The sequence below is a fragment of the Musca autumnalis genome, unplaced genomic scaffold (genome assembly GCF_047663935.1).
Source record: "Musca autumnalis isolate F117 unplaced genomic scaffold, ASM4766393v1 scaffold_3, whole genome shotgun sequence".
In the NCBI taxonomy this organism is placed as follows: domain Eukaryota; kingdom Metazoa; phylum Arthropoda; class Insecta; order Diptera; family Muscidae; genus Musca; species Musca autumnalis.
In genome coordinates this window covers 27,898,502-27,923,990 of record NW_027411866.1, presented here as the reverse complement: position 1 = coordinate 27,923,990, position 25,489 = coordinate 27,898,502, and the positions used below count along the sequence as shown (strand labels likewise).

Here is a 25,489-nt window from a genome sequence, read left to right as displayed (position 1 = left end):
GAATATCAGTTAGTGAGTGGTCTCATAAACACTTCGCCCAAACGTATACACGGAATATCTGACTATTGTTTTAATTTTTGAACTAAGCGCGGAATTTAAGTTTTCAGAAAATAAAAAAAAAAAAACTAAAGAAACCCCTAACAAAACATTACAATGTTGAAACATCTATTCATCTTAAGCGTTATCATAGCCTATTGTTATGGTTTCGGTCAATTTCACATGAAAAAATATACACCTCCCGTGGATTCCGATGAAGAAGCAACAAATAGTGTTTTAAGTAAGAAAAAGTGTGTTCCGCACAAAACAAGTGACTCTATTGATTGAAATTGGACTTGGAGATCTTTGAAGTAAAATTTTCATTTTAGGAACCTATCGTCGCTGCCTATGGGAACAGTCCAAATCACTACCACGCCGTTTGGTGTTGCTGAGTTTGTGTCAAAATTTATTCTGTGAAAATAATCATGTTGTTGCCCGTTCCAGGTCTCTGTTTGTAGTGGAAAAAATGACTAGACCCAACGAGTAGATATAGTTTCCAATTTTTTACAAAACAAAACAAACAACAAATTAAGTAGTTATGCATGTTTCGCAAAATAATATTACATACCGAAGTTTAGGGAAAGAGTTAGTGATACAAAATATGTGACAATGCGATTTGGATGAGCAAGTTTCTCCTAAAAAAAAAATAACAGGAGAATTGTCAAAAAAATGTATATGGGGATTTCTGAGTGAAATCGGAAAATTTTTCAAGATGAGGTTTTTGATTTCCTTTATTTTTTACTGTGGCGATGCTGCTGATTAACAAAACATTTTAGTATATTTTAAAAATTTTTTTGACTAACGGTTCCAGAGATATCGCGACTTGAAAAAGTCAAATTCTGTAAAAACTACATGCAAAAAAATACTCATAACTTCTTTAATATTGGTTCAAATGGAACCATCTTTTTTTGATTTGTTTGATTTTGTTTCAGCTATCGATAGAAATATTTAAAAGAAAAATGCACACAGTGGGCTCCAATGCAATTTTCGGGATTTAATATTTAAATTCAATTTTTAAACATGATTGCACACTTCGATTTTTTCAAAAAAAAATTATGTTAAACTACGTTCAATTACAAAATTTTTAAGCCCTATGTGGTAATGGGATTCGGACGATTACTATTTTTTCTGAATTTTTTAAAATTTGTCAATACAAGTTTTCCTTTATACCTTTGTCCAAAATTTATTATTTTATTAAAAAAATAAAAGTTTCATTTATAAATATTTGTTTTGATTTTATATTTATGAATTTATCTCAAACATATTAAAAACTGCGTCATTTTTCGATTTTGAAAATGCATCAGCGAAAATTCCATTAAAGTCCACTGTGGATTTTGTTCTATTTTTTATGATAAATATATAATATATAACGATAAATATGTACTCTTAGCTTCAAAAATACAGGAAATACAAATTTTGGACAAAGGTATTAAGGAAACATTGTATTGACAAATTGTAAAAAATTCAGAAAAAATAGTAATCGTCCGAATCCCATTACCACATAGGGCTTAAAAATTTTGTAATTGAACGTAGTTTAACATAAAATTTTTTTGAAAAAATCGAAGGGTGCAATCATGTTTAAAAATTTATTTTAAATATTAAATCCCGAAAATTGCATTGAATCCCACTGTGCATTTTTCACTTAAATATTTTTTTCGATAGCTGATAAAAAAACAAACAAATCAAAAACAAGTAAAAAGTCGTTAAGTTCGACCGGGCCGAACTTTTTATACCCTCCACCATAAAATAGTCTTAATTAAAATGGAATAATTAGGGTCCTTTTACAATTTTAGGTGGAACAACTTTTCGACAATGGATAAATTCCTACTACCTCCCAATATTGCTTAAATTACACTGTGAACACAAATGTTGGGGCAGAAATAATTCCTTTTGGAGATGAAAGCCCTTGGTGTGTGTATATTAAAAATCCCGAAGGACAGATGCGCCGTGATTCGAACTTCCGCGTTATGGCGTGATGAAGTTTTTGCAAGAGACCCTGTAAGCCATCATGAATTAGCATTATATCTTTGTTTGTTGTTTTTGTAGAATTCTTAAGCAACAGTGAACAAAGATATAACGCTAATTCCTGATGACCCACAGGGTCTCTAACAAAAATTTCAAGAGTCACATTGAGGGTAGTTTCATCAAAACAATGTAGACCCTCAAAAATGGAACCATGTTGACGAATTTTAGTAAAGAAATTTCGTGACCACTTAAAATTCCCGAAAATCTGGAGGTAAAGTTATATGGGGGGATATACCAAAACATGGACCTATATTGACGATTATTTTTGAATAGACAAAATTGTAGCTAAAATTCTCAAAATACTGATCATTACAGCTACTTCGGTTAAAAATTGCAGCTAAAATTCTCAAAATACCGAAAATCGGGAGATATCGTTATATAGGGGCTATACCAAAACATGGACCTATCTTGACGATGTTTCGTTGGAGATGTTTTATGACCACTGAGAACTTCAAATGTCAAATTACAAAATTCTCAAAATACCGAAAATTAGGAGGTACCGTTATATGGGGGCTATACCAAAACATGGACCTATGTTGACGATGTTTGGTGGGAATGTTTCATGACCACTGAGAACCTCAAATGGCAAATTACAGCTAGTTCGGTTAAAAATTGTAACTAAAATGCTCAAAATACCGACAATCAGGAGGTACCATTATATGGGGGCTATACCAAAACATGGACCTATGTTGACGATATTTGATGGAGATGTTTCATGACCACTGAGAACCTCAAATGCCAAATTGCAGATAGTTCGGTTACAAATTGTGGCTAAAATTCTGAAATACCGAAAATAGGGAGGTACCGTTATATGGGGGCTATACCAAAACATGGACCTATGTTGACGATGCTTGGTGGAGATATTTTATGGCCACTGAGAACCTCAAATGGCAAATTACAGCTAGTTCGGTTAAAAATTGTAGCTAAAATTCTCAAAATACAGAAAATCGGGAGGTACCGTTATATGGGGGCTATACCAAAACATGGACCTATGTTGACGATGTTTCGTGGAGATGTTTCATGACCACTGAGAACCTCAAATGTCAAATTTCAGATAGTTCGGTTAAAAACTGTGGCTAAAATTGTCAAAATACCGAAAATCGGGAGGTACCGTTATATGGGGACTATACCAAAACATGGACCTATGCTCATATCCTTTGGGATATAAGTTTGTTGATCACTAGGAACCCTAAGTGCGAAATTATAGCTAATTCGGTCTGCAAATGTGGCGAAGAACGTCAAAATACCTCAAATCCGGAGGTACCGTTATATGGGGGCTATACCAAAAAGTGGACCGATATAGCCCATCTTCGAAGTTGACCTGCCTATGGAAAAAATACCCTCGGGTGCAAAATTTCAGCACTCTATCTCAATTATTGCGGACGCTAGAGTGATTACAACAGACGGACATGGCTAGATCGTCTTAGAATTTTATCCTGATCAAGAATATATATACTTTATAGGGTCGCAAATGATTAGTTCGATGTGTTACAAACAGAATGACAAACTTAATATACCCTCCATACTATGTGAATATGAGAAAAGAAAAGACACCAACCTAACGGTTCGAATGCTATTTCGATTCTAAATTTATTTTAAAATATTTTACTTAAGAGCTACATAAACTAATCTAACCTAGCGTAATCTTAGCCACTCAGTTTAACAGAGCACATGGAGGGTTGTTTGTCCCTACACTTAAATGTGCATCTTGCCTACTGAGTGTATCGATCTCTCCGTGTGTGGACCTTATCTTATTATTTATTATTAGTGCACACACAAATTGATTTTACGACCGCTCATAATTTTCCATACATTACAAATGCATTAAACACTTATCGTCTGTGCTAGCGCGCAATTTGGTTTTTTATGGCACTGGGAAACTTATATTTGGAATATTTATTTTTAATTCTGTGATTTTTCCCAGTGCCCAAAACTGACCCAAAAATATGTACAATTTATTTGTACACTATGGTGGAGGGTATAAAAAGATGGTCCCATTTGGACCAATATTAAAGAAGTTATGAGTATTTATTTGAACATAGTTCTTTAAAAATGCGATAATTTCAATAAGCGATATCTCTGTACCGTTGGTCAAAAAATAATTTTAAAATATACTAAAATGTTCTGTTGGCTAGGAGCATAAATTGAACCAAAAACAATTGAAATCAAAAATTACTTTTCTGCGAACTGTCCGATTTCACTTGGAATTCCCCATATGTAGTATATAAAATGCATTGTAATGAGTTGACGCATACACATGAAATTTTAAGCAGTGTGTGGCAGTAAAAATCAAATTGCCTTGTATACTTAAGGCGCAGGGTTCGAACCCAATTTCAGCAGTGTTTAAAGACCTTTGTATAGGAAGCGACGTTGTTGTGTCCTGTAGTATCAGAGTATTTTTAGCTTTTTCTTTGCTTAGGACTTAAAAAAAATCGCCTGTAAAACCCTGAACAACTGTTGGACAGAGGTTGAAAACCCCATACACAATAATATATGGGATAAAAGAGAAAAGACAGCTTATAACCCTACATACAACCACGAAAGTTCGCAATCCAATTGTCATTACCTTGTGGAAATGAATCACCCTTAAATTAGTCATCTAGAAAATATTTTCACAGAAATAACTTCCATAAAATTGGCATACAAACAAATACGGGATTTATGCATTCGCGTATATCGAAGATATGGAGCGACAAGTTGTATATTACTGAAATTTACTTAAAATAAATTGGCTGCAGATAAAGAAAAAATTATGTTTCGTATACATGTCAGCAACAGTACGCATAATGAATTTAACAACAATAATTATAGCAAAATTTAAATACCTGTTCAAACTTTCCTTATGTCGTTGTTATTGTTGTTGTTGTAACAGTGTTTATTATTATGTTTGTATGTTCGTTATTCTGTTCAATCTGGCTCTGGGTCTATCTCCAGTTCCATGAAAGTGGCTGCTTCGATGGGATGTAACTACAGATCCACTAGAGTTAGATGAGTAAGTCTGGCGGGGCATTTGAAAAGGTGTTTTGTGTCTTGCGGGCCCATGCCGCATACTGGGCAGATGCTTGCACGGCGCGGTCGATTTCCGCCCAATAATAAATTATGCGACTGCAATATCCCGAGGGAGTTGAGCCAAAACTTATCTGGTTTGTCGTGGCAGCTGACGTTCCTCAGCTGCGATAGATGGGGGATGTACTCCGAGGACTTTATTCACACTATATTTATACCCTCAGCCTTTAGACTAAAGAGGGTATTTACAATTTGATACGACCAAAAATGTGCCTCATCGAAATAATGGTTTTAGACCCCAAGTATGTTTGTACGATATCCGTTTCAGACAATTTTGAGTAGATCTAGCAATGTCCGTCCGTCTGTCTGGCTGGCTGGTGTGCACGATAACTCTCCAACGGATCAATCGATTCGGTTCAAATTTTGGGTATCGAAATATTTTGTCCAGATTCGATTTAAGTTCGAAGATGGGCCTTATGGGTCCACTCCTTCAGGTACCTCCCCCACAAATGTTCAAAAATTGTCGCAAAACTTGTGCGCACGATAACTCTTGTAGGGAATAACCGATTTGGTCCATACTTTGCACATCGTGTAATTTCTACCAGACTTAGATGAGGTTTCAATATCGACTCAATCGGTCCACTCCTTCGGGTACCTCCCACACAAAATTTCGGAAAAGTTCAGTTTAGAAGCTGCTCTCGAATCGCCTTGGTTTTTGTTTACGCAAGTTGTATTCGCTGTCCTCTATACGACGCTGTAAGTTTCATTAGGGGCAAGTCCATACTTCCTGAGAAAATAACCTGAAAGTTACAAAAAACCCAATGACACCGTGTGTAGTGGTTGGAGCGCAAGATAACTCTCGAACGGATCTGCCGATTCGGTCCAAATTTTGGCTTTCGTTATATTTTGTCCAAACTTAGTTCAAGTTCGAAGATGGATTATATCGGTCCACTCCTTCCGGTACCTCCCCCACAAAAGTTCGAAAATGTTCGGAAAATTTGTGCGTACGATAACTCTTGAAGGGAATAACCGATTTGGTCCATACTTTGCACATGAAATTTCTACCAGACTTAGATGAGGTTCCAATATGGACTCAATCGGTAAACTCCTTCGAGTACCTCCCACACAATACTTCGGAAAAGTTCAGTTTAGGAGCTGCTCTCGAATCGCCTTGGTTTTTTTGTAACATCTTGTATTCTCTATACGAAGGTACAAGTTTCCTCAGGGGCAAGTCCATACTTCCTGAAAAAATAGCCTGAAAATTGAAAAACAAACCCTATGACACCATGTTTATGGTTGGAAGCGCAAGATAATTCTCGAACGGAAATGCCGATTCCGGCCAAAATTTGGCCTTCGTAATATTGTTTCCAAACTTACTTTAAGTTCGTAGATAAGCCATATCGGTCCACTCCTTCAGGTACCTACCCCACAAAAGTTCAAAAATATTCGGGAAAAGCGTCCGCACGATAACTCTTGATGGGAGTGACCGATCTGGTCCATACTTTACACATTCTCTTAATATCTAGCAGATATAGATCAGGTTCGAATATGGACTATATTTGTCCACTCCATCCCGTACCTCCCACACAAAATTTTCGATAAGTTCACTTTAAGACCTGCTATTGAATCACTTTGATTTTTGTTGAAGCAACTTACATTCGCTGCCTCAATTACGATGGTAAAAGTTGTTTCAGGGGCAAGTCCATACTTCCTGAGAAAACAGCCCAAAGGGTGTAAAAACCCCCTATGGCACCCCCAAGGTCTATGTCGGTCCATTCCTTTAAGTACCTTTTCGCAAAATTTTTGAACTTTAATCCTAATCAACATTTTTGTCGGTTCATACGACCAACATTTTGAAACCCCCTAAATACTCGTACATAAGTTTTTTTGTGAAAAAAATGTTTCAATTTGCACAGTCTGAGGGTATATCTCTGTCGGCAAAGCCGACTGATACTTTTTTACATGTTTCTTATGGCCTTAGCAACTGCATACGTGTGAATACTATTTAAACCTGCTTGATATGTCTGTTGATCCAGGAATTCTCTCCCATATTGTTGGACCTCCCTCTCTAGAGCATGAATATCCTTCCTGATATGCCTGATTTTGTCTGACCTAGCCAGAAGATGGTGATTGGGATGGCTCTAACAATGACACCCAAGAAAGTACTGCGAAAGCATCTCATTGTGTTGCTTTACTGCAAGAATCTTTGCCCCTCATGGTCCTCTGAAGACATGAGAAGGCACCCTGTTGTTGTTCTCAGTGCGGCATTCTGACAGGTTTGAATCTTTTCTCAATTCGTATCACTTAATCCCGGGGACCAAACTGGAGCCGCCTAGCTTGCCACAGCTTTATATGTGGTCAACAAGGTTTCTTTATCTGCACCCCAAGTGCTGCCGGCTAGGGACTTGAGGACCTTGTTCCTACTTTTCAGTTTCTCTAAGATAGCTATTTCGTGCGCGCACGTCTTGAAAAAAGTGTCGAATGTGACACCTAAAATTTAGGGGCAGTTTGGGGTCGTAATTCTGCTACCGTCGACCACGACATCCAATTCTCTTCCAAACTGCGCAGTCCATGTTGTGAACAGACTGGCTCTAGATTTTGTGGTGGAAATCTACATATTCCTCGCGTGGAAAAGGGTGGTAAGATCGGTTAAATAGGAGCTCAGTTTCTCACAGATGTCATCAGGGAACGAAACTGACACAGGGATCGTGAAATCATCCGCGATCGCGATGCCGTCTGGAGGGGGTGGAATACAGGTAGAGGTTAAACAGTTCCGGAAATATCACCCCACCTTGGGGAAATCCCTGTTTCACTCTAGGGGGTTTCGACTTCTTGTTCCTGAATTCCACGTACGACTGGCGTCCACACATATAGTTGACTATCCAACGTTTCAAGCTTGGCCGGAGTGTTGTCTTCTCAATGTCCTCAAACAGCGTGGAGTGCCTGACTGTATTAAAGGCTTTTGACAAGTCAAGCGCCGCCATCACTGTTCTATCACACGGCGGTCTCTGGTTGAGTCCTTGACAAATATACATATGTGGCGTGCAGCGCTGTTGTCATGCTGTGCTGCTTACGGAATCCCTGCTGATGATCGGCAACTTGATAGCTATTCTTGATACTGGGGAGGACTAAGGCCTCAACGGTCTTTGCTACGGGCGACAAAAGCGAAATCGGCCTGTACGATTCACTTTTGCTGGTATCCTCGTCTAGCTTCAGTAGCGGGACCACCCTGCCCATTTTCCAGTCTTCGGGAACAATGAGGATGGCTAGCGACAAGTTGAGAACTTTAGTAATATATTCCACTCCCGGCTCATCCAGCTGCTTCAGCATTACCATGGAGATTCCATGTGGATGATTTAGCGTTCCTGATTACATTCGCAACATTATCCATTGTAAACTGTGGTGGTTCATTCTCGGCAGGAACAGACCTGATGCGACGTAATACTCTCCTCTTTGCCCTGTCACACTCGGGGTGCTCGACAAACTGTCGATTGAAATAACTTGCGCACCTCTTCCGGTCAGTCAACGTAACGTCGCCAAACGTGACTGAGGTCCTATCTTCCATCCTTCCAGGGTTAGAGAGTGACTTAACCGTTGCCCACAATTCACTTATTCCGGCTCCAATGTTGCAACTCTTCAAATGATTTAACCACTTGTTCCACTTATGCTCGGCGACCAGCCTGTTAACTTCCAGTGTCAGCTCCCTAACTCTGGGGTCATTGGGGTTGGCTCGACGAAGCTCATCACCCTCATTTGCTAATCCCGTCGCCTCTGTTGGGAAGTTTGGTCTTACTTCGGTTATTCGACCAGCAGGGATATGGCGAGCGGCTGCATCAGTGATGATGTCTCGGAACGTCCTTTCCGCTACCCGAACATCAGAAGAATTGGGTAGTTCTCTGAAGCTGTGATTGGTGAACTCTCTGAAACTCGGTCAATATATCTCTGAAACTCGGTCTGCTAATGATTGACGAACGTGCGGCGTTCAGAGGTGATGAAATCGGGTGGTCTGCTAATGGAGACAATTATGGGGAGATGCTCGGATCCAAGGGAATTGACAGGTTGCCAGGTAATGTCATTTGTCAGACCAGATGACACGATGGTTATGTCTGGCGAACTGTGACACCCTTCTCTAATTCTGGTAGGGGCGTCCTCTTTGACGGCGCAAAACGTAGACCTATCAATGTGCTCAGCCAGCGATGTACCCCTCTGGTCATTTCCGAGGGCCGTATGCCACATCTCATGATGCGCATTAAAGTCCCCCAGGATTATGACATTCCAAAAGCGGGCTAATGTCCTTAAGGAAAGTTGACTTACTGTAAGGAATATTTTCTCAAAAAGTTAGAAACTTAATTTTTTAGTATTTTGGACGGATTTAATAGATATCTCGGATAAGATGAGGACCACTGATAGCTTCAAAAATGTTTAGGGGATCTTTAAAATTGCGACAGTCGTAGGCATGATACGTACAATTTCCAGTGGTGCAAAATTAGAACATTTGAAGAGTGTTTCTTCCCCGCATCGGACCATTGACAATAGTCGAGGGTCACTCACTGCCTCCTCTATTTCTCCCAGACATTTCATTTAATTGTATGTCGTATACAACAAAACAACATAAAACATTGTTCCACAACAAGGGAGACTTCTCTCGTATACAAAACTTTCAGTAATCATACACCCCACGACATTGCTGAAAATATAGTAATGCCCCTGCGGAATTACATAAAGTATGTATAGTATAGAAAAAGTGTCTCCCTTTGTCAAAGAAGGAAATTACGAACAATTTTAATGGCTTATCATATTTACGAAGATGTATTTTACAGAATATTTGTTTGAAGGCTTTGGCATAAATCATAAACCATATAGATCAGCAGGTTATAGGATGGATATGATCGTGGAGATTTACACCTCCGACAACCATCAGATAGTCGGATTTGTCGATGTTGAATGATAATCGAGAATCACTGTCTTCTCTTCTTCTCTCAGACACTTTATTTAATTCGATACGATATGGGGCTATTATAGCCCCATGATAACACCAATAATACTGTGCGACAATCAAAAAATTACAAGGACAACTGAGTAGATGATGAAAGTAGAGCTAACAAGTAAAAAGTCGTAAAGTTCGGCCGGGCCGAACTTTTTATACCCTCCACCATAAAAAAGTCTTAATTAAAATGGAATAATTAGGGTCCTTTCACAATTTTAGGTGGAACAACTTTTCGACAATGGATAGACTCCTACTGCCTCCCACTATTGCTTATATTACACTGTGAACACAAATGTTGGTGCAGAGACAATTCCTTTTGGAGGTGAAAGCCGTTGGTGTGTGTATATTAAAAACCCCGAAGGACAGATGCGCCGTGAGTCGAACTTCCGCGTTATGGCGTGATGAAGTTTTTGCCAGAGACCCTGTAAGTCATCATGAATTAGCATTATATTTTTGTTTGTTGTTTTTGTAGAGCACTTAAGCAACAGTGAACAAAGATATAACGCTAATTCCTGATGGCCCACAGGGTCTCTAACAAAAATTTCATCACGCCTTAACGCGGAAGTTCAACTCACGGCGGATCTGCCCTTCAGGGTTCATAATATACTCACCAAGGCCTTTCTTCTCCAAGAGAAATTTTCCGTGCCCCAGATTTTCACCTCCATTTTGTTGCACAGTGTTATCTAATCTAATCTAAAAAAAATGGGAAAATGGGCTATATCAAAGAGTCAACCTATCTTTAAATCTTTTGGCGGAAAAGTTTTATAGCTGCAGGGAAGAGTTAAATTGAGGGTAGTTTCATCAAAACAATGTAGACCCTCAAAAATGGACCCATGTTGACGAATTTTAGTGAGGAAATTTCGTGACCACTGAAAATTCCCGAAAATAGGGAGGTACAGTTATATGGGGGGATATACCAAAACATGGACCTATATTGACGATTATTTTTGAATATACAATATTGTAGCTAAAATTCTCAAAATACCGATCATTACAGCTAGTTCGGTTAAAAATTGCAGCTAAAATTCTCAAAATACCGTAAATCGGAAGATACCGTTATATGGGGGCTATATCAAAACATGGACCTATATTGACGATGCTTCGTTGGAGATGTTTTATGACCACTAAGAACTTTAAATGGCAAATTACAGCTAGTTCGGTTAAAAATTGTAGCTAAAATTTTCAAAATACGGAAATTGGGAGGTACCGTTATATGGGGGCTATACCAAAACATGGACCTATGTTGACGATGTTTGGTGGAGATGTTTCATGACCACTGAGAACCTAAAATGTCAAATTGCAGATATTTCGGTTACAAATTGTGGCTAAAATTCTCAAAATACCGAAAATCGGGAGGTACCGTTATATGGGGGCTATACCAAAACATGGACCTATGTTGACGATGCTTGGTGGAGATATTTCATGACCACTGAGAACCTCAAATGGCAAATTACAGCTAGTTCGGTTAAAAATTGTAGCAAAAATTCTCAAAATACGGAAATTGGGAGGTACCGTTATATTGGGGCTATAGCCAAACATGGACCTATGTTGACGATGTATGGTGGAGAAGTTTCATGACCACTGAGAACCTAAAATGTCAAATTGCAGATATTTCGGTTACAAATTGTGGCTAAAATTCTCAAAATACCGAAAATCGGGAGGTACCGTTATATGGGGGCTATACCAAAATATTGACCTATGCCCATATCCTTTGGGATATAAGTTTGTTGGTCACTAGGAACCCTAAGTGCTAGCTAATTCGGTCTGCAAATGTGGCGAAGAACGTCAAAATACCTTAAATCCGGAGGTACCGTTATATGGGGGCTATACCAAAAAGTGGACCGATATAGCCCATCTTCGAACCTGCCTATGGAAAAAAGACCCTCGGGTGCAAAATTTCAGCACTCTATCTCAATTATTGCGGACGCTAGAGTGATTACAACAGACGGACAGACGGACAGACGGACAGACAGACGGACAGACGGACATGGCTAGATCGTCTTAGAATTTTATCCTGATCAAGAATATATACTTTATAGGGTCGCAAATGATTAGTTCGATGTGTTACAAACAGAATGACAAACTTAATATACCCTCCATACTATGGTGGAGGGTATAAAAAAAGAAAATACCTCCTTTGGTTACTTTCCGACGTAAACTTTAAAAACTTTCCCATCATTTTGAAAAAAAAAAGTGTAATTATTGCGAATACCTTTGCAGATTTGTATTTATGCCCTACACCAGACTGTGCGATGTAACATACAAAAGCAAACGAAACACGGTTCCTTTTGACGATCTTCACGTATTCAAATAAAACGGATTCAAATAAAAAATTGGGAAATATCTTTTTTCGGCCAAAGAAGGAACGCTATTTATTTTGTTAAGAATCGGTTCAGAATTGGATATAGCTCCCATATATATTTCGCTCGATTTTAGATATTTTTGCAGCAATCTCCCTATGTATGTCCTATTTCAATGAAATTTTGAATATGTGACGGTATTTGCTCTAGAAATAAATTCGCCGAATTATATTTTTTTCACCCACCAAACACAAAATTGGACAGACATTTTGATGAAATATGGAAAATGTGACCAAATTCGGTCTAGAAAAATTTGGTCAATTTATATTAAAATTGTGGTAATGTAGGGTATCATATAGACGGCCCCACCCAACTTTGATCCCTTCCCTATTCGTTTTAGAAAGGAGTGCATCCCGTGGACTAAGCTCGAAAACTTAACCGATGTTGGTTAAAAACGAATTGCCTAGGAAATAAGAATAACTTGTATGAGCCGTATACAAAACGTCAGCATTCATACGCCCTTCGGATCACATATTTCGAGAAATGTAAACTAAATCCTTATTAGAATTTGTTCGAGATATTTTCACCAGTAACTGTTGGATATGCACAGAGACTTACAGGCAGCTACAAATGGTCATTTTAGAGAATATTTTTTAAGACATTCGCATAAAATGATCGGCAAGTTATTGGGTTGAAACATCCATAGGTAATGGAAATGATCATTAAGATTTAGAAACTGGAGAGGATCTCAATATGGTTTCCCATTTAAGGAAGACCGTAGAATGAAATTCTGTGTATAGAAGATTTTAAGAAGATATTCTTCTTCCTCCTTGGGAAGACCTCAGACCTGCTAGACCTTCTATCTATGAAACCTCTTATGTGTAGAATACTTCAAACATTTCTTCCGTCTGAAGAAGAGCTCTGGAAGGCCTTAAACATTAGGAAGACCTAAGTATGGTTGTCAACTCCAGATTGGTCCTCTACCTATAACAGACCTAAGAAGACTTCAAAAAGTCTTTAGAATAATCTGATATTTAAAGAAGACTGCATAGAGATAATCCAGACTTCTATGTATATCTAGAAGACCACAAAAATACATAAATTTCTCCATCCATAGTATTGTGCTCTTCTATTCACAGCAGACCTCAGAAAGATTTTCTATACGTTGATGATATTAATCTAGAGCAGACTTCAGAATGGTCTTCCATTTGAAGAAGATTCAGAGCTAAGAAAGATCATCTATTTACAGAAAACCTTTATAACATCTTCCGGTTATAGAAGACTACAGAAAGAGCTTCTGTTTATAAATGATTTGAGAAAGGCCTCTGAATATAGGAGATCTAAGTTTATGTTACTGTGTCATCTGTACAAGACCTGAAAAAAATGTGCATTTCTAAAAGCTTTAAAGAAACCTTCTGAGTAGAGAAGATCTTCTATCTATAGAGAAATTCAGAAAACTCTTCTACTCGTAGACGTCTTACTTACTTACTTAGTTGGGCCATTACAGAACATTTTTTCGCTTGACTTTTTGGAATACCGCGCCTTTCCATTTCTTCATCCACTTGTTTGCTCCATCGAAGCTTAGGCCTGCCGATTCTGCGTGCACCGCCATGTGGCATGTATTCATACGCCTTTTTAGCGGGTTCATCATCGCTCATTCTCATAATATGGCCTAGCCAACGCAATCGTTGCATCTCGATACGTTTAACTATATTCATGTCTTTGTATAGCTTATATAGATCGTGGTTCATACGACGTCGATATTCACCGTCAACGCAAATCGGCCCGTAGATCTTTCGAAGAATTTTCCTCTCAAACACACCAAGCACTGCCTTATCTGCTTGCGCAAGTACCCATGCTTCGGAGCCATTCATTAGCACGGGTAGTATCAGCGTTTTGTATAGTGTTATTTTTGTTTGACGAGATGTGGCTTTGTTTTTAAATTGCTTACTTAGACCATAGTAGCATCTGTTGGCCAATACAATTCTTCTTCTTATTTCACAACTGATGTTGTTTGTTGTGTTTATGGCAGTGCCGAGGTAGACGATGTCTTTAACTACCTCAAAATTGTAGGTACCAACTTCCACAGTTGGTCCGAGCTCTATGGACGCTTTGCGCGTCGACACCATCAATTTGGTCTTTTCGCCGTTTACCGCCAGACCCACTTTCGCTGATTCTGTTTCGACCTTCCTAAAGGTATCAGTTACTGCCTTTACTGATCGTCCCATGATGTCTATGTCATGAGCATAGGCAAGTAACATGTGGCTATTGGTGTAAATTGTGTAATTTCTTTTGACATTTGCATCTCGTATTACCTTTTCCAGCAAAATGTTGAATAGGTCACACAAAAGGCTGTCTCCTTGTCTGAAACCTCTTTTGGTACAAAATTCTTCGGAGAGGTTCTTTCCAATTTTAACTGAGGACCTAGTATCAGTTAAAGTCATCTTACAAAGCCGGATGAGCTTTGCGGGGATACCAAATTCAGACATTGCGTGGAATACCTTTGATCGGAGGGGACTGTCGAATGCTGCTTTATAATCGACAAAAAGGTGAAATATGTCGATCTGCATCTCTTGGGTCTTCTCTAGGATTTGCCGCAGGGTAAATATCTGGTCAATGGTGGACTTGCCGGGTCTAAAGCCACATTGGTATGGTCCAATTATTTCGTTGACCATTGGCTTTAGTCGTTCGCACAATATCCCTGACACTATCTTATAGGCAATAGGGAGAAGACTTATGCCCCTATAGTTTGAGCATACAGTCTTATCTCCTTTCTTGTGGACGGGACATAGGATGCTCAGGTTCCAATCGTCGGGTACGCGTTCTTCCTGCCAGATGGTGCTAACTAGCTGATGCATACACCTTATCAGCGCGTCGCCTCCGGTTTTAAACAGCTCGGCTGGTAAGCCATCGGCTCCTGCTGCTTTATTATTCTTCAGCCGGTTGATTGCTGTTTTTACTTCATCTTGGCCGGGCGGTATACATTCTATAACATCTTCTGGGATTGGATTTGTGGTATCATCGTCTTCGCTACTATTGGATACCAGCAGATTGGAGAAATGTTCCTTCCATATCCTGAGCACGCTATCTGTATCTGTTACCAGATTACCTTGCTGGTCTCTACAGGAGGATGTGCCTGTACCAAAGCCATCTGTTTGATGTTTCACTCTTTGGTAGAATTTTCGGACTTCATTCGTTTCTCTTCTCTCCTTTTCTCCCGATATCTCTCTCGCGCGCTACGCGTTGCTACTGATTGCAAAGTAGCTCTATATGCCGCATTTTTCTCTTCGGTAGCAGCACGACACTCCTCATCATACCATGTATTCCTTTGCGGAGGTCTCTGGAATCCAAGTATGGATTTTGCGGCTGTTTGCATGGAGTGGGCAATATGTTGCCATTGTGTTGTTATATTATCGGGACAAGGAGTGTTCGCGTTAAGCAATTGGGCTAGTTAAGTGGAATATGCTGTGGCTATCTGTTGTGTTTGCAGCCTATCGATGTCCAACTTCCGCGTTGAGTCTGTTCGTGCTTTATTTGCAACGTTTAGACGGGTACGTACCTTTGCTGCAACAAGGTAGTGGTCCGAATCAATGTTTGCGCCTCGGAACGATTGTACATCCAACACGCTGGATGAATGTCTTCCATCTATTACAACATGATCAATTTGATTACTTGTTCTTTGATCTGGAGACAGCCAGGTGCCCTTATGAATATCGAGATGATTAAATCTGGTACTGCTAACTACCATGTTTTTTGCAGCTGCAAAGTCTATCAGCCTCATACCATTGTCAGATGTTTCACTGTGGAGACTGAATTTCCCGACTGTTGGGCCAAAGATATTTTGGCATTAAAATCGTCTAGAATGATTTTAATATCATGGGCAGGGCAACGGTCATATGTTTCTTCTAAGCGCTCGTAAAATATATCTTTGGTCTGTTCGTCCTTTTCTTCAGTGGGAGCATGAGCACAAATAAAGCTGATGTTGAAGAATTTAGATTTTATTCGAATTGCAGCAAGTCTTACATTCACTGGCGTGAAGCTGGATGCCAGATGTTTTAGTCTCCGACTAACTACGAATCCGCAACCAAACTCATGCTTTACGTCATGGCAGCTATAATACAGTGCGTCACCTTTAGGTGTTGTTGTGACGCCTTTCCCAATCCATCGTATTTCCTGTATGGCAGTAATATCGGCCTTTTACTTTTCAAGTACGTCTGCCAATGCGAAGACTGCACCTTCTCTATAAAGAGTGCGAACATTCCAGGTGCAGATTCGCAGATCACGGTCCTTAAAACGTTTTCGGGGTTCGTCAACTTTAGAGGGGTTTGTTTTTCTTTTCTTTCGGGTGACGTAGGGGATGAATGATACCAAGCAACGGTCTTGACCGGCTTTAACATGGCAAAGCCCAGGATTTATCTTGTTCCCCCTTTCATCTCAAGTGGACACTGACCTCCACGTGGTGTCACCTGGGGAACTGCCTTTAACACCTGTTAAAGGTAGTGGGCTAACATGTGCCGCGCGTTCTCTTATAAGAACGTTAAAAACTTGGGTTCGGGCGTCGGGTTAGTAACCCTCCCCTAGAAAAAACAACAAAATTTTACTATAGGTCTCAGAATACACCAAATCTATAACTCTTGTCTAATCGCCAGGATTCTCTAAAACTGAAAAACACGTTTTAGGGTTAAAGTCGGACTTCATCTGAGTTTATTCAAAACACAAATGACTATATCCTAACTGGGTTCGTTATGGCCATTCATGATACAGCTATTTATGTCAATTGCTAAGGTTAATTCAGTAAATGCCACCAAAGTAGTAGTGAGTCCCAGCATTGTAGTTTTTTGGACCACACCAAATTGTGAGAGCCCATATGTCACCTATATTTTCATTGGACCATAGCCGTAGACCTCTAATGTATTTTCGCATGCAATATAAGTAACCAATGGCTTATCCTAACTACGGAATTTAAGTTGAAAGTATTAAAAATACGCAATTTTGGCAGGTCCGATCTGGGTTTTTTATATTTTTCAAATATATTTTCACCACAAATGTTTTTATAGCTGTTTAAATTGAACGCACAATATCTTCTGTATGAATTTATAACGAAAAACCACCAATAAGATATTTATATTTTTCAATCACAACGACAATCTGTATGAAAATTGGAAAATATGGCCTTAAAACCTATATATCAAAAACAAGTGCTGCTAAAAATGTTATATGTTTTGGTTACAGATTTCTTTTATTCAGAGACTCATAATGAAATTTCATTTGGAACATTTCTTTCTTTAACAATATTCCCAAAAAGTAAAGGATTTTGCTAGATTTTGATCCAGTATGGAATTATGTAAAATGAACAGTCCAAAATTAAAACATATAATTTCATCCTAATGTATATAAATTTGTAATCTAATTTTTTTAAACGAAATAGTGCACTTAGATTTATGGTTTATTTTGAAACTTATAGTGGAATTTTGTGTAGAATTTTTCATCCTTTGGCACTTTTCACCTATAACCAAGTTTTATATTACTTCCATGTATCAACTAGAAAAAAGAAGGAAAAAATTTTCATCAAAAAAATTGGGAAATATTTTCATGTTTTTTCAGCAACATTGATACTGATATTTTCATGCTATAGAATGTAAATAGACATTTCATTTCTTTGGTAACCTATAGTGAAATTTGACGAAGAATATTTTTGTCTCTGACATCATCTCTCTAAAATTATGTTTTGTGGGACAATTTTGAATAAACTCAGATGAAGTCCGCTTTAACCCTAAAACGTGTTTTTAAGTTTTAGAGAATCCTGGCGATTAGACAAGAGTTACAGATTTGGTTCATTCTGAGACCAATAGTAAAATTTTATGGCGAATAATTTTGTAGAATATTCGGATTTGATACCATCACATTTTTAATGAGTTTTCGAAAGATTTTCCAAAAAAGCACAAAAAAGACCCCTTTGATGAACCGCATGAGGTTTAAAATTTTTAACAAAAATATTTCCCAAACCTTCCTTAGTAAAGATGCCAAAGACACTATATACCTGAAATGCAAGAATTCCAAGATATCAAAACTCGAATATTTCGATAAATTTAAAAATGGGCGGAACTTGCCCCTCCTATTTTGGTTACTTTCCGACGTAAACTTTAAAAACGCCGATACACGTGTCTCGTATTTTCATAGCTCTACTTTCATAATCAACTCGATTTTCCTTGTCATTTTTTTTTTGTTGTCGCACAGTGCTATTAATGAGTATGACTGTGGTCACCATTTATACGACACCGTGATCGAGAAGTGATTTATTTCTCATTTTGTTTTAGCAATATTGAGTGATACGATTTTAAGAACCCGTCTGTCAATAACAGAACTCAAAAATCTTCTAACCAGAAAATTACAAAATATAGATAGAATAACCTTAACAAATAGATATGAGATATTATAAATTTTTATTCTGACCATAAATTACTTCAAATGTTCTCCTGTCTACAGAAAATCGAAATGTCTTCAGTCTGTTGAAGGCCTTAATTGGGCTTCTTTTCGGAAGTTCTCAATTAAATTGAGATTATTAATTATTGATGATTCTGGAAAATATCTTACATCCCTAAAATATCAGAATGAGTTTTGTGTGCTTCCACCTAGAGAAGATCTACTACACAGCCGAAAGTTACAGTTTAAAGTCATTGGACCTGTACTTTGTCGAAGATGGGCTACTTCCTCCCACTATTAGAAAAAACAAGTAAAAAGTCGTAAAGTTCGGTCGGGCCGAACTTTTTATACCCTCCACCATAAAATAGTCTTAATTAAAATGGAATAATTAGGGTCCTTTTACAATTTTAGGTGGAACAACTTTTCGACAATGGTTAGACTCCTACTGCCTCCCACTATTGCTTAAATTACTTTGTGAACACAAATGTTGAGACAGAGATAATTCCTTTTGGAGATGAAAGCCCTTGGTGTGTGTATATTAAAAACCCCGAAGGACAGATGCGCCGTGAATCGAACTTCCGCGTTATGGCGTGAGGAAATTTTTGCAAGAGACCCTGTAAGCCATAATGAATTAGCATTATATCTTTGTTTGTTGTTTTTGTAGAGCACTTAAGCAACAGTGAACAAAGATATAACGCTAATTCCTGATGGCCCACAGGGTCTCTAACAAAAATTTCATCACGCCATAACGCGGAAGTTCGACTCACTCACGGCACCAAGGCCTTTCTTCCCCAAGAGGAATTTTCCGTGCCCCAGACTTTCACCTCCATTTTGTTGCACAGTGTTATCTGATCTAATCTAAAAAAATGTGTTCAGCTAGGTGAAAGGTACCACCTACGGGGCTATATCAAAGAGTCAACCTATCTTTAAATTTTTTGGCGGAAAAGTTTCATAGCTGCAGGGAACTTCAAGAGTCAAATTGAGGGTAGTTTCATCAAAACAATGTAGACCCTCAAAAATGGACCCATGTTGACGAATTTTAGTGAAGAAATTTCGTGACCAATGAAAATTCCCGAAAATCGGGAGGTACAGTTATATGGGGGGATATACCAAAACATGGACCTATGTTGACGATGTTTGGTGGAGATGTTTCATGACCACTGAGAATCTCAAATGTCAAATTGCAGATATTTCGGTTAAAAATTGTAGCTAAAATTCTCCAAATACCGAAAATCGGGAGTTACCGTTATATGGGGGCTATACCAAAACATGGACCTATGTTGACGATGTTTCGTTGGAGATGTTTTATGACCACTGAGAACTTCAAATGTCAAATTACAGCTATTTCGGTTAAAAACTGTAGCTAAAATTCTCAAAATACGGAAATTGGGAGGTACCGTTATATGGGGGCTATACCAAAACATGGACCTATGTTGACGATGTTTGGTGGAGATGTTTCATGACCACTGAGAACCTCAAATGGCAAATTACAGCTAGTTCGGTTACAAATTGTGGCTAAAATTCTCAAAATACCGAAAATCGGGACGTACCGTTATATGGGGGCTATACCAAAACATGGACCTATGTTGACGATGTTTGGTGGAGATGTTTCATGACCACTGAGAATCTCAAATGTCAAATTGCAGATATTTCGGTTAAAAATTGTAGCTAAAATTCTCCAAATACCGAAAATCGGGAGGAACCGTTATATGGGGGCTATAACAAAACATGGACCTATGTTGACGATGTTTTGTGGAGATGTTTCATGACCACTGAGAACCTCAAATGTCAAATTGCAGATAGTTTGGTTAAAAATTGTGGCTAAAATTCTCAAAATAGCGAAAATCGGGAGGTACCGTTATATGGGGACTATACCAAAACATTGACCTACGCCCATATCCTTTGAGATATAAGTTTGTTGATCACTAGGAACCCTAAGTGCCAAATTATAGCTAATTCGGTCCGCAAATGTGGCGAAGAACGTCAAAATACCTTAAATCCGGAGGTACCGTTATATGGGGGCTATACCAAAAAGTGGACCGATATAGCCCATCTTCGAACTTGACCTGCCTATGGAAAAAAGACCCTCGGGTGCAAAATTTCAGCACTCTATCTCAATTATTGCGGACGCTAGAATGATTACAACAGACGGACATGGCTAGATCGTCTTAGAATTTTATCCTGATCAAGAATATATATACATTATATGGTCGCAAATGATTAGTTCGATGTGTTACAAACAGAATGACAAACTTAATATACCCTCCATACTATGGTGGAGGGTATAAAAATCTCACTTAAATAGTGTGCACGGTATCTCTTGAACGGGGCAACCAATTTGGTCCAAACTTTAGATCTCTTAATAGTATGTCCAAATTTATTTTAACTTCTAAAATGGTCCATATGGGTCCTCTCCTTATGGAGTGCAGTTTAAGGTCTGTTCGACTATCCTTTGGAAATGTATACATGCTGTTCGTTGTGGTCCTGTTTAAAGTGATATTATATTTATTGTGGACAATTCCATGCTTCCTTGCATACTGCTCCAAAATTTATACGTTGGATGACCCACTGAAGTGACTAGTGGGCGCGATATCTATCGAAAACATATGAATCCCAAAATAAGATCTACTTCCACAATGGACCAAGTCGGTCCATTCCTTTAATTACCTCCTCCGCAACACTTTTGAACTTTAATCCTATTCCACATTTTTGTCTGCAAGTTCAAATGTCCAAAAAGGGCTACAAAATTCTGAAAAAACCCTAAATACATTTGTACAATCTGTCCGTAGATGAAAGTTTAAATTCACATAGGCTGAGGGTATATCTCTGTCGGCAAAGCCGACTGACACGTTTTTACTTGTCCTGAAGTCCTTTAAAATAATAAACGTACACTCCGGTGCGTATGAGTATTGTCACCACGTACACAACACCATATTCTATAGTAATAAATTTGCAACTTCGGTATGCAATATTTCTTGATCGGTTTTAAACCGATAAAATTATATTGAGTTTTCATAAAAGATAACTTTAATAATAAATAATTTTCAATTTTTTTCTCCTTTCAAAAACAAAAAAAAAAAAAACCTAACATGCATCACAGCTGCTTAGATATTCTACCGGACCAATGTGAACAGGGTGATGAAGAGGAACTGATGTATAAACCATTCCCGGATTGTTGTCCCGTCTATTGTAATTTAAAGCGGCGTATGCAACGTTTGAAGACCATGCATTATCGTCATCGCCTCTTATTGGATATGCAGCGTCAACAGGCGGCTGGAGGAACTAATCTATTGCTCAATGAATATGGTTTAGATAGTATATAGAAGATAACTATTATATTCCATTAAGTAGGAGAAAAGGGTTATAAGGTTCTATCATTTGAATTGATTGTCAAAAAATTACAGGTCCTTATAGCCCTTTTTCTGACTATGATTGCTGAAAAAAATGTAACAATTTTGTTAAGTTTAAACAATTTACCAAAGCAACATCCTTATTATCCTTATATTATTTACGTTCGATTAACATGAATGCTACATAACTCTTCTACTTGCTTTTTATCCTTTTCATATTTTCCTCTTTAACAGTTTTCTTTAAATAAACTTTTTCATGTTGCTTTTGTTGTATTTACACTGATTGCTATTAAATGCGTGTTTCATTCAAAAAAGGAAAAACGAGGAAAATATTAAGTGCCGGGTTAAAGGTAAGATGTGTGTTCTTTTACTTTTCTCATATCCTTTTGCATGCAGCTATAACTGCACACACATACACACAAACAAACACTTGAGTTTTTGCATTTATCGTTAAGTTTTCTACATTTATAGGGTAGCAAGCAATAGGCGTGTCGTAGGGGAGGATAATAGGGAGAGACATACTAAGGTTTACTCAGACGGCAGATGATTAGAAGAACTTGTGTTTTAGAGGAACTCAAAGGGACTGGTAAATTAGAGGTCTTTTTTCAATAAAAAAACTGGTCGTCAATATATTTAATAGATTGAAGCCAATAAATGGCTTCATTAAAATGGTCTCCTATCACAGAAGGCCCCAGATGTTTGATGTATGCTTTGCTCGCTTCACTGAGCCGATGCCTTCAGCCTTCATAGCATAATGCAACTCCTTTAGCTTCGAGTAGACCGAGTCACATACTCTAAAAACATCGCGCAGATCGCTGACGCCTGATACAAAAAGGCCGACTGCAGCCCATTACCGAAACGTTTCCTATACTTTTCCATGCTTTGCTTTAAACCAACTTTTAAAAAGTGCCATCACTGCTCTCAAACACTAAAGATCCGATCTCAACATGCCATTTTGAGCATTGAATAACCTACAGGCAACCACTAGTACACGCTCTTAGTCAACTCCACAGATCAGTTAAAACAGCTCTGCGGAGGTTGCCTGTGCAATAGTTGACTCAAACATAGGTCTTCTAGTCTTCATAAGGTTCCTATGGTTGACTTCTGATCCATAATAGACCCCAACGAAGGTCTTCCTTTCCATATAAGGCACATAAGTAGGCCTTGCATTCAAAAGGAAACACCTACGCCAACTTTTATTCCACTCTTCATAGAGGCTTTGTATGGGGCCTTGAATTCTATAGAAGACGCCTTCGACGCCTTCCATAGAAGACACTCACAGAATTCCTTCACTTACTGGGGCATTCTATTGTATTGAAAACCCCCATCAAGGTCTTCTCTTCCACAGAGGACACTTACGGAAGTATTCTTGTCAAAATAAAAACTTCTATTCCACACAAGACTCCTACGAAAACTCTCTATAGATGCCTCCTATTCTATAAACGACAACTTCGGAAGCCTTCTATTCTATAGAATACACTAATGAAGGCTTTCTGTTCCACCGATGACCCCTACGGAGGCTTTATATTCCACAGAAAACCATTACGGAAGCATTCTATTTTATAGAAGACCCATACGAAGGCTTTATATTCCATGAAAGAGTCTTACGGGAGAATTATATTCCGCAGAAGACACCAACAGAGGCGTTGTATTCCATAGAAGTCATTTGCGAAGGCGTTCTAGCTCAAATTATCTTTAATAGAGGTTAAGGTCCTCTATTCTATAGCATACACTTATGTAGACCTACTATTTCATAGGAGACAACTTCGGAGGCTTTTCATTATGATATATAGAATACCACTATTAAGACCTTCTATTCTACAGGAAACTCCTACGGAGTCCTTCTGTACCTTAAAATATATCTGCGGAGTCCTTCTATTCAATAAAAGACAACGTCGGAGGCTTTTTATTCAAAAAAGGTACTTAAAGAGGCCTTCTACACGATAGAAGGCCGCTTCACAGTCCTGCTATTCTACAGGAGACCACTACGGAGGGTTTCTACCCCATAGATGTCTACTACGGAGGGTTTATATTCTAGAGAAGAGTCCTATGGAAACATTATAATCCATAAAATAAACTTACTTAGGCCTTATATTCCACAGGATACCCACAGAGAGTCCTTCTACTCCATAGAGGTGTCTTACGGAGACCTTCTACTCCATAGAAAAACGCTACAGAAGGCTTGTATTCCACAGGGGTCTCCTGTGGGGTCCTCCTATTCCATAAAAGACAACTTCATATCATACGGAGGCCTTCTATTCCGTAGAAGAGTCCTTCTGTTCCAAACATCTGCCCTGCAGGCGGCATGGGCCCGCACGACACTCTGCACCTTTTCGACTGCCCTGCCAAACCTACTCATCTAACTCCAGTGGAGCTGTGGTTACATCCCATCGAAGCAGCAACTTTTTTGGAACTGGAGATAGATCCAGAAGCAGATTGAACAGAAGGACGAACACACAAATACACAATAATAAACACTGTTACAACAACAACGTAAGCTTTCTACTCTACAGGAGACCCCTACGTAGGCCTTCTACTACATAGTGGCGACTTACGGAGACCTTCTATTCCATCGAAGAGTCTTACGGAAGCACTTTATTCCATGGAATATAGCTACGAAGGCTTTTATTCCACAGCAGATCCTTACGGAGAGGTATTTTACAGAGACCCTCTTTTCCATTGAAAAGCCCTACAGGAGGCTTATATTCCACAGCAAATATAAGAACTGTGAAGTCCATAGAGGACAACTTCGGGAACTTTTAATTCAACAAAAGGCACTTACGGAGGCATTTTATGCCATAGAAGACCGTCATTTAGTCCACCTATTTTACAGGAGACCACTACCGAGGCCTTCTACTCCAACAGGTCTACTACGGAGGGTTTATATTCTATAGAAGAGTGAAAACCTTATATTCTACTGGATACCCCCTATGGGAGCATTATATTCCATATAATATACCTACGTAGGCCTTATATTCCACAAGAGACCTTTACGGAGTCCTTCAACTCCATACAAATCTATTATCGGTACTTTCTATCGCTCTGGAAAACGCAAAAGAAGGCTAGTATTTCACAGGGGTCACCTGTGGTGCTCTTCTATTCCATAGAAGACATCTTCTAAGGTTTTTTATTCTACAAAAGGCACTTAGGGAAGCATTCTCTCTCATAGAAGAACCCAACGTAGACCTCTGACTCCATAGACCTGACCTCTGACCATTCTAGAGAAGAGTGCTATGGGAGGTTATATACATATATAACTACGTAGGCTTTATATTCCCCAGGGGAACCCTTACGGAGCCCTTCTACCCCAAACAGGTCTCTTACGGTATACGTAGGTATGTATGTTCTATGGAATTGAATGC

General features: G+C 38.6%; 1 protein-coding gene across 2 annotated transcripts; it reads left to right on the top strand.

Annotated features, from left to right (window-relative positions):
- LOC141397802 (uncharacterized protein CG1552) lies at window positions 1-22,421 on the top strand. Of its 2 annotated transcripts, none has more exons than XM_073974538.1 (3): window positions 1-277; window positions 366-480; window positions 21,878-22,421. In XM_073974538.1, the coding sequence occupies exons 1-3, from the start codon at window positions 154-156 to the stop codon at window positions 22,098-22,100; spliced, it is 462 nt and encodes a 153-aa protein (XP_073830639.1). In that variant the 5' UTR covers window positions 1-153; the 3' UTR covers window positions 22,101-22,421. The 2 variants fall into 2 exon arrangements, with proteins under 2 accessions (XP_073830639.1, XP_073830638.1); XM_073974537.1 differs by having other exon boundaries at window positions 366-519.
- The last annotated feature ends 3,068 nt before the right edge of the window (window positions 22,422-25,489 follow it).

Bases quoted from the DNA above. Each gene is read 5' to 3' on its own strand.
- LOC141397802 (XM_073974537.1), top strand. From the start codon at position 154: ATGTTGAAACATCTATTCATCTTAAGCGTTATCATAGCCTATTGTTAT. The intron at 278-365 runs GTAAGAAAAAGT...TTTTCATTTTAG, and splicing joins AGCAACAAATAGTGTTTTAA to GAACCTATCGTCGCTGCCTA. The intron at 520-21,877 runs GTAGATATAGTT...CATGCATCACAG, and splicing joins AAAATGACTAGACCCAACGA to CTGCTTAGATATTCTACCGG.